Here is a 10,233-nt window from a genome sequence, read left to right as displayed (position 1 = left end):
GCAATGGGAGAAGTGCTTGGTTTTGGATTCTACCATGTGGTGACCTTTCCCAGTGACAGTAGGGGCAGCAAGGCACACATCAAGTAGTTGCCATCAAGGGTAAAAAGATGGGCTTTTCATCATTGGTTTGAGATTATCCCTCTACATCATATCATCTTGCTTAAGGCGTTACTCTGTTCTTTTGGACTTAATACACTAGATGCATGCTGGATAGCGGTCGACGTGTGGGGTAATAGTAGTAGATGCAGAAAGTATCGGTCTACTTGTTTTGGACGTGATGCCTATAGATATAATCATTGCCATAGATATTGTCACGACTTTGCGCGGTTCTATCAATTGATCGACAGTAATTTGTTCACCCACCGTCTACTTGCTTTCATGAGAGAAGCCACTAGTAAACACTACGGCCCCCGGGTCTATTCACATCCATCGTTTACACCTCCGCTTTTACTTTGCTTTGTTACTTTGTTGCTTTCAGTTATCACTTGGCAAACAATCTATAAGGGATTGACAACCCCTTCATAGCGTTGGGAGCAAGCTTTTGTGTTTGTGCATGATCTTGAGATACTCCTCCACTGGATTGATACCTTGGTTCTCAAACTGAGGGAAATACTTACCACCGCTACGCTGCATCACCCTTTCCGCTTCGAGGGAACACCAACGCAGGGCTCCAAGGCCACGGGGGAAATCCTTTGCATATTTGCCTAGGAAGTCCCTTAAGGCGTAGCCGTAGCAGAAGGATTCCTGGTGCCGTCAACACGACTATTTCTGGCGCCATTGGAAGGTCTTTTGTTGCCGTAGCAGTGGCCCCAAGCCATCATGGCGCCACCACCCCCTAGGCACGCCCTGTTGGCCTGGTGGCACCTCGTGTGTCCTTCTCTCTTCCTCTGAAGCTTCCAGGTATTATTTTTGTTAAGAACAATCATAAAAAAAAATTGGGGTATTTGGACTTCGTTTGGTAGAGTATCCATGAAAGGCCAAAAACATGCAGAAAACCGCAACTAGCACTTGGTACTAGTTAATAGATTAGTACTCAAAAATAATGTAAAACATCAAGTAAATGCTTAAAAATTATTCTAAAATGGTAATATAATAGCGTGGAACAATTACAAATTATAGATACGTTGGATATGTATCACGACCCAAATTTGAGCGTGGAATGGGTCATAGGGGGACAAAAAACGGACATGTCTCCATTTGAGTAGCCGCGCTAGGCCGAGTTTTGTTTCGCACCGACCCAAACGGACACATGTGAACGAAATGGGTCGCCCGGTTGGAGTTCCTCTTACGCCAATGTGTTAGCGCTTTTTCTCTCCGCTTGGACTCAAACTCAAACGGACACAAGCGGGTTGACACGTGGGCCCGCTTATATTTATTTGATAAAGTGTGCTTTTATTATCTAAAAAATATAGAATCAAACGGATACAAAGCATTATGAGTAACACCTAACCTTTGTATAACTAAGATGCACATAACTAATTCTGGAAAGTTTGACACAAAGAAAAGAAACAAAACCGACAGAACGACAACCATAGAGTTCTATAGGCCAACACTATGCCTATGTCGAACGTGGTGATTGGTCGATCTGGTGGTTATGTTGTCACCCATATTGGGAAAAACCCCTTTGTAGCCACTTGCTCCAACCACGTACACGCCGCCTTAAATAACGGTTGGTACTTTGGTCGTTGTAGCGTAGGGCACGTACGAAGAGAGTGTGTAAAGTGGAATATAACCTCTAGAGGAGAAGAATTTTTTTATCAAAAAACAAATCATTTCTACACACGCATAACGACCACATTAATGCATACGCTCCCATCCTTATTAACGTTTTGAACCTATTTGGAATATCGTTCAAGAGATGACCAAAAATATCGACTCACACTCCTGAGCGGATACAAATTTGATGCTATTTGGTTGGCTAGTTACGTGGAACGTGCAAACTTGCATTGAAAAAAGAGTTGTTTTATTGTCTTGTTATGAGTACAAAATAACACTACTTGCTCCCTTGACACTTGTGTTGCTCGAGGTTGTCTTTGATAAGCACACCTACGAAGATACCAGAGGAAGATTTTGACTTTTAAATGAAATCTTGGACTTCCATAGTTTCTTATTACTATTATTGATGGGTATCTCAGGATGCGTGTGTACGGTAAATAGAGTCTATTGTGAAAGACTCCGATGTAGTAAGGACATCTCCAAGGTGGCCCCGTAAACCGCCAGCATCTGTCCTGGTCGCGTTATGTAGATCACTGAAGACATCCAACACGGGTGTGTACCGGTCCACGGCGCGGTCCTGATGCGATTTCTCTCGCAAAACGACGACCAATGTCGGGGAGCTTTGCAGGAGTCTGCACACGAGAAACATCGTTATCCGACAACTCTAGCCCACCCAATCCTCCCTCCCGGTACCATTCCTATGCATTCCGCCTCTTCCCCTTCCCTCCACCTCCATCTCTACTTCAACCACGCAATGCGAGGTCGTTGTTGTATCGCTGCCACGCTATCCAAATTAGCATCATCAAGTTTTATGACGTGGTTCGTCAGCTCAAAGCAAAGGTATCGTAAGTTTTTTGTTTCCTCTTGCTCAACTTGTTAATTGATTCATTCACCTAATGTTGGTTTACTCTCTATATGTGGCCCAAACGCATTGTCGCGGCGTACCACAGGACAAAGGGACGACCATAAATCACACACTATTGGATGAAGGTGGAGGTGCAGTATGTGTGGATCGACATGATTCATTGATCAAAAACTATTTAGACATCTCGTTAATGTAGTCGAATTTGAAACCTTTTGTACTAGACTTAATTTGCATGATATGCATGGATGATTTATGCTACTTCTTATCCGAATTTTGATGAATATAGTCCGATTTCCATGAATTTCGTTCAGTCTGTGAAAATACAGGTTAAATGTAGGGGAAATTTTATTTTTGCCACTCTAGATTTTGTCAATTTTCGTCATGCCACTTTAAATCTCAACGTTTCACTTTTGCTACTCTTATTTTTTAACAATTATCATAATTGTCATTTTCATGGCAAAAACAAAATTTTCAAAGTGACAATTGTGATAATTGTCAAAAGCTAAGAATGGCAAAAATAAAATAAAATTATTTTGCTTTTGCCACTAGTGGCAATTCTGGTAATTGTTAAAAGCTAAAAGTGACAAAAGTGAAATGTCAGATTTTAGTGACATAGGGAAATTGACAAAATTTAGAATGACAAAAACAAAAATTTATCTTAAATGCAAACTTTGATGAATATCGTTCGATTTACATGAATTTCCTCCACTTTATTAAAATACGAGTCAAATGCATGCGAACTTTGATAAATATTGTCTGATTTGCATGAATTTTGTTCGGTTTGTCAAAATACGGGTTAAATGTATGCGATCCTTTAGTTTGTTAAAATGTATACGGTTTATGGTTGGATGACGTCTAAAAAATTTGAGAGTTACCATGAAAGATGCCCTAAGGTTCGTGTCAGGTACTTACATACTTCCTCCGTTCACGAATAAGTGTACATTTAGCTTTAAAATTTATTCATCAGAAAGTGTACATCTATCTTCTCAATGCACTATAAAGTAGAGAAAAAATGCTTCTCTCTCATCACACGATAATCAAGACCAATAACATTTAATACATGATTTCCTTGCTTTCTACATGCGCTTAGCTCATTGGACGTGAAGTAATTAAGGATGAGAGAGATGATAGCTTAATCTTTCCAATACAGTTCTTTTTTACTTTACTTCATAATCTATCTTAAAAAAATTATATGCACACTTATTCGCCGACGATGGAGGGAGTACACTTGCTTCTCTCATTTTCTCTCAAAAAAAAACATCTCTCAAGAGGCCAAGACATTGACAAAAACCAGCAGGTCGCGCCGAAGTGCACCGTCACCATGCGCCCAATCCCGTCGGCGCACCTGCCTGCGCCCGCCGCTGGTCCCGTCGCAAACCGCGCGTCTCCCGAAGAGATCAGAGGCACAGGCACAGGCACAGTATCGTGGCTCGTGAGCCTTTCCTGTGTCGGTGTCGGCGGTGTTCCGCTCGCTCCAGATACACACTGTACTAGCACGCCCCAGACAAGAGCCCAGATCAAAGTGGACTCTGGCTCCGAGCACGAGACCCTCCCTCCCTCCCTCCCTCCCTCCCTCGATCGCCGCGATATTTTTCCTTGCCCGACATCCGTCCAAGCTCCATGTGCCGCCGCACCGGAAACCCCCAAGTCCACAACGTGCATGCACACAAGCGCAGAAGAGAGATCATGGCATCAAGGGGTAGGTGGGTCGGCCTGACGATGCCAAGCCAAAGACATCGCTACTATCTACTCGCAAAAATGATGATGAGCTAGCGGTACAAAAGTGTGCATAGAAACAGACGACGCATGGAACGACAACACATGATTATATGTCTCGGAACACCACCGCTACGAGAGAAAGAAAAAGAATCCGCTAGATCACATCTCTACCACCACGAACCGCACCGGTACAAACACGCTCCACATGGGGGGCGCGCGGATACAACAATGTCAGTTTAACAGTACCACCCATGGACAAACCCTAGCACCTACTAGCAGTACTCCCGATCCAACGGACCATCAAAACACGCCGGAAAGGCGAGCCGACGGGACGCAAAAGCGGCGGGCATTGCCGACGCGCCTTTCCGCCGGCCAACCAGCGGCCGCCCGATCAGACGAAGTGGAGGAGGAGCGGCGCGGCTGCCGCCACGAGGAGCCCCGCGGCGGCCACGCGGCGACCGACGACGGCCGCGCTGTAGTCCGGGCTCATGCCCGACGGGCCGTACGCGCCGCCGCCGAAGGGGCTTCCCGGCATCCCGGTGCTGGTCGCGCCCGGCGGGGTCATGCTCCCCATGCCGCCGGTGCCGGTGCTGACGCCCGTGCCCGTTCCGGTGCTGGTTCCTGTGCCGGTTCCCATGCCGCCAGTTCCTGCTCCAGCGCCGGTGCCCATGCCGCCGGTGCCTGCTCCAGTGCCCACGCCGCTGCACCAAGAAAAAAGATTTACACGGAGCGCACAGACACAGCGTCAGAAATCTTCAAGAAAGCGAGAAAGTTGCTTCGAATCTATCTAGTACATATTGCATATATAATGCAAGCTGCAATGATGATGACGCGCTTGCCCAAGTTCAATGGCACTTTGAACGGGTGGCAATCGGCAAAAGATGGGTCTTCCTTTAAGGTCGGGACTAGAGATATCCGATTCAGACACCTTTTGCTTCACATGGGCAACCAAGAGCTCAAGAACGGTACCCAAAGGAGAACATCCAGCTACTAGAGTGGACATTCAGTACAACTACAAGCAGTAGTATTATGTTAAAGATGCAGATGTTACGTGCTGTATTTACCTGCAGATGTACTGTAATATTCGACTATCATTCGTGGGCACAGCATATATTCCACGTATATACTTGGACAGCTTTTGCCAATGTTAACTCTGGTAACCATGAACTCTGAACACTGGACTAGGAAGGATCATGCGTGTACGTGGTAAATGTGCCCGTGTAAAGAATCTAGATTACGGCACACTAATAACCCAAGTAAAGTATTGCCAAATGACAAATGACACCAGTCAGGGGCAGTCAGAGGCCATACTGCATCTCACTTAAGATACTCTACTTCCCAGATTCAAGTAGTACTCCAATCGGGGGTATTATTAAAAGGGAAATGCCCCCAAATCAAATTTTAAAACAGTTTCACTGATTTAGTTCTAGTAAGCATGTTCTAAGCCACGAGCAAACATGTGAGGGAGTTTAATACCTTGCGCTGGCGGGGTATTTGCAGGATCCGGCGCTGGGGTCAGCGCCGGTGAGGGTGGCGACGCCCATGAAGTCGCAGGTGGCGCCCATGCCGGCGTTCTTCTGGTAGTAGCTGTTGCAGGCGTAGGAGCAGTGGGCGACGACGGAGATGGGCTGGAAGCAGGGCCCGTTGGAGGTGATCTGGGTGCAGTCGGCGCCCTTGCCGCACGCGTAGTCGATGGCCTTCTGCATCGCCACCGGGTTCGCGTCCGACTTGCACACGCAGTACATCGCATCTGCTCAACAAGCAAACAACAAGCCGCCGGTTAGCTCTCCAATCTAACAAGGAATAAATCTGTGATCTTCTACAGTTACGGAGGATGGGGGAAAACTAGGCACAAATAGCAAGAACAGCATCCAGCATCCCTGGTCCAGAGACAGCAAGATTTCAACAACATCTACTACTACAAAGGAAAGTTTGTTTAGAGATGTACAGAGGGCATTCAAGAGGTGCTCTAGAGCAAGAAAGATCCAGGCCTTGTGAGTAAATGAAAAAGAAAAAAGATCTATGAACAACCCAACCTAAACCTAGTCAGGCAAAACTAGAGTAGTATGTTTGGGCAGAGCGAGCTGGGGGGTGGGAGGGGGCCGCTGACCTGAGCCGGCGAACATGGCGAGCAAGAGCATGAGGACCAGAGGAGCCGCCATTGCAGCAAGCAGCGGGATGGAGCTCGAGCTCTTCTCTCGCCGCCGAGGTCAGAGCACTAGTAGCTGGCAAGCAAAGAGGGGGAGGGAGCTAGTCGGCGTGGCGTGGGAGAGAGTGGAGTGGGGTGGTGGTGTGCAGTGCGGTCAAGTTCCCAAGCGCGGCCCCTTTTTATCGGCAGCACCGACCACACAAGCAAGCCCGCATCGAGCCGTTCGTTCGTCCCCCACCATTTTTTTCGCCTGGGGGAGTCTCCGGCGTGCGGTGCGACCGTGCGGCAGTGTCCTTGCCACGGGGTGACGAGCCGGGGCCGTGTCCGTGTCCGCATGCCAACGGCTTTATTTCCTTTCCCTTGCTGCCTGAAGCGGCGGTGATGAGTCGAGTCATGGATGGGTGGTGGATCGTCGTGTCCTGTGCGCCCCGTGCAAAGGCGTGCAGGGCGCGCTGTCCCGCTTTGGCGCGGCATGGCATGGCATGGCATGGGCGATAGCCCGATGCATGTTGCGGCTCTCGGCCGGGATGGCTTTATTTCTCCCACCAAACCAGGCCAGTACTCCAGCGTGCGGTGGTGAGCCAGGCCACTGTCAAAAATAAAAAGAGTGGGTGGTGACGGCCAGTCGGCAGTGTGGATTAACGGTCGGATGGTACTTGCTGCTGTTTATTTTCTGCTCTGGAGTATCTTTTTATTGTTATTACTGGATTCTGCACCAGTCCAGCGTGGCTTGACGTCGATGTTGCTGGGAAGTGCTTGCTTTCCCGCTCGCTTTTGTTTCCCCGTATGATGGGCCGAGGGCTCACATGGCCTGAGACAGAGTGTTTTTATGGGAGAACCGTTGTGTCATCGGCGTGCGTGTGGGCGCTCGGGCGTGGGTAGATGCCGCAAAATGTCTTGGAGAAACTCGTATTCATATTCAGGAGCACATATAGGAAGCGGCCACCGGTGTGGATGAACCAACTGCCGAACGGTGCTTGTTGCCCTCTCCATTTACTTTCTGTGAAGTGCTTTCTCCCTATTTTTTATGTGTTCCTTGTACCACTGTATGATGTAGGAGGTGTTCACATGGTCTGCGACAGAGTGCTTTTCTGGGGTTTTCTCAAATGCTCTCACTCTCTTCATGTGTCTTGTCTCATGGTGTGTCCTCTCCTCCACATGTGGGCGCTGGTCCGCATACATAGCAAAAATGTCTTGTTCCTTCTCAGTGGTAGGGCCTACAGCTTCTTGTTACAAAGGCGCTACAGTTATTTGCTCACAAAATGTCGGTATGCTGATTGTTATTCAGCCATCATTAACTGAATAAATAATCGGGTCCCAAGTGCCAGCACGACAACGCTCAACTTGGCCCGAAAGTACTTGCATTGCATTAGTATAACTAATTAAGAGCAACGCCGATTCATTTCGTCCGCGTGTCCGATTGGTTCATCACACACCCAAAATTCAGCCCAACACGCCGATCCAAACAAACGCGCGTCTATTTTTGTCCACTTGCGATCCATTTCAAGTCCAAATTTCATTCGAATTTGCGTCGTCACGGACAAGGAACGGACGCCATGGACGACGACGCGCCTACCCTCGACGTCGTCGCGTGCCTCTCCTTCCTCGCCACCACCGGCCCCATTGGCGCCAAAGGAGGCAAGCCCTACAAAGCGCCGACAAAAACGAGGAAGAAGAGGAGCTGACCGACGAGGAGCGCGCCATCGAGTCGTCCAAGAAGAAGCCAGCGCGCAGGAAGCTAGGATGGACGTCGTGACCGCGGCCACCCTCGCCACCGTCGCAAAGCAAGAGGTCGAGGTCGCGAAGACCAACCAGCTCGTCCGCGAGGCCATGAGGAAGACCGTGGCGATGCTAGGGTTAAACCCACGCCATCACGGGATCGCCGCTGCCGCAGTGGCCGCGGCCAACACCGGCTCGTCGCCCCTTCGTCCCCAACTTTTGGATTCGCTTGCTTGTCCAGGTGGTTGTTTGTCCATTTTGTAGGCCTTTCAAGCTTTGGAAGCATTCAAGGCCCAACATGAGGGAAAGTCCTTCAACCTCATCCATTGTTGGGCGATCATCAAAGGGGAGGAGAAGTTTAGGGCGCAATATGCCGCCCTCGGGACGCGTTGAGGAAAAGAAGTCGTTGAAGAGCATGGTGAGGGGGAGAAGCCGCGGCCACGGAGAAAGACCAACTCCAAAAAAGAGGACAAGCGCGAGACGGCGTCCCTTGCCTTGCAATCTACTTTGCAAGGCATGATCGCCAACAAGGATTCAAGACAGGAGAAGCGCCGACAAGACAAGAACGAGTAAATCAAGGCCTTCATGGAGATCCAGAAGAAGAAGCTTGAGTTGGAGGCGGGGAAGCAAGCGAAGATGCTTGAGATCGAGGCCACCACAACCGCTATTAGAGGAAGAGAAGTCCGGCTAGCTTGCATGACGAAGGATCGAGATCATGAAGGTGGACTTGAGCACGATCTCTCCAATGAAGTGGTCTTGGTTCGAGAAGACGCAGGACGACATGCTCAACCTCGATGAAGAGTGATGCATGACAGAGAGCGTCATGTTTTTTGTATGCCTACAAAGTGTGCGGGTATGACCACGGCCGAGATGGCGTGGTAGAACCAGTCCCATTTCGTGTGTTGGCATGTGTGTCGGCCACTGACAGGTGCGCCCAGTGTGAACTGCGCACTTTTTTTAAAGGCTGGCAAATGTTTGATGGCCGTTGAAAACTCACCAGCGTGAACTCTTTGGCTTGCATGACTGCGGGCCGCTTCTTATGAAAAGACTATTATATGCGGACGAAAGATGGGTCGACGCGTTGGGCATACGACTGACCAAAATAAAAAACCGGGCTGATATGCCGACCCAAACGAACAAAATGCACACAATACGCGCATCCGTTTGGGTCCGCCGGTTGGAGTTACTCTAACTACTAGTAGTCACAAATATTCGACCCAACATATGAAGTACGATGATAAGTTGGACTTAATCATAGAGCAATTGCAAGTGGTGAAAATTTTGAACTACACAGCCTAGCTATTTGGACATTCCACAAAATCCTTAGTGTTTTGTCCAAAATTGATTCTTATGTTGAAAGTCGTCAATTTTTATACCACACGAAAAATATTTTAATTTCTAATACATTTTTTAAACTGAGAAATATTTTATATTCCTTAACAACTTTTATAATTCTGAATATTTGTGTTCTATTCATGATTTATTAAATACATGAATTTTTAATGAAATTTAAAACCTGTTTTAACATTGTGAAAAAAAATCCAAATCCAGGAACGTATTTTTTCAGTTTTATGAACATTTATTGGAAATTGATAGAATGTTCTAAATTTATGAAAAATGTTAAAATCCAGAAAACCTTTCCAATTCATTTATATATTTGAAATCCGAATCTTTTATAAAATCCTGAAAAGCATTAGGGGTAGAAGAGGTTAAGGAAAAAAATGTAAAAAAATACAAAAGGAAAAAGTTAAACTAGAACTCCCCGCCCCAAATGGACAGCTCCCACGTCATCTGCCATGCCACATGCTAAATAAGGTTGTACCAAGACGCCGACACGGCCGAGGTCATGGCTGGGCTGAGGTAAGGCTCGGGAGCGGTACGTCATAACCCATCGCCCCATTTTACTGAACAACTAAAAATAGGTCCAAAACAATGCAAAAGCCCAATAGCGCATGGCTGGCCGACACTTGTGTCGTGTGTGTAGATATGTGTCGCCTACAGCAATTCCTATGTGAAGGTCATTTGCAGGCAGGGGCACTAGGCCGACCTAATACCTATGTGGCCT

At 47.6% G+C, this 10,233-nt stretch overlaps 1 protein-coding gene across 1 annotated transcript; it reads right to left on the bottom strand.

Annotated features, from left to right (window-relative positions):
- Positions 1 to 4,390: 4,390 nt before the first annotated feature.
- On the bottom strand, positions 4,391 to 7,002 carry LOC123447285 (PLASMODESMATA CALLOSE-BINDING PROTEIN 3-like). Its single transcript, XM_045123878.1, has 3 exons — positions 6,411 to 7,002; positions 5,777 to 6,050; positions 4,391 to 5,001 (listed from the first exon to the last, which is right to left on the bottom strand). The coding sequence occupies exons 1-3, from the start codon at positions 6,460 to 6,462 to the stop codon at positions 4,692 to 4,694; spliced, it is 636 nt and encodes a 211-aa protein (XP_044979813.1). The 5' UTR covers positions 6,463 to 7,002; the 3' UTR covers positions 4,391 to 4,691.
- Positions 7,003 to 10,233: the final 3,231 nt, after the last annotated feature.

The sequence above is a fragment of the Hordeum vulgare genome, chromosome 1H (genome assembly GCF_904849725.1).
Source record: "Hordeum vulgare subsp. vulgare chromosome 1H, MorexV3_pseudomolecules_assembly, whole genome shotgun sequence".
Classification (NCBI taxonomy): Eukaryota; Viridiplantae; Streptophyta; class Magnoliopsida; order Poales; family Poaceae; genus Hordeum; species Hordeum vulgare.
The sequence above is the reverse complement of the archived record's forward strand: the minus strand, read 5'-3'. Positions and strand labels throughout refer to the sequence as shown.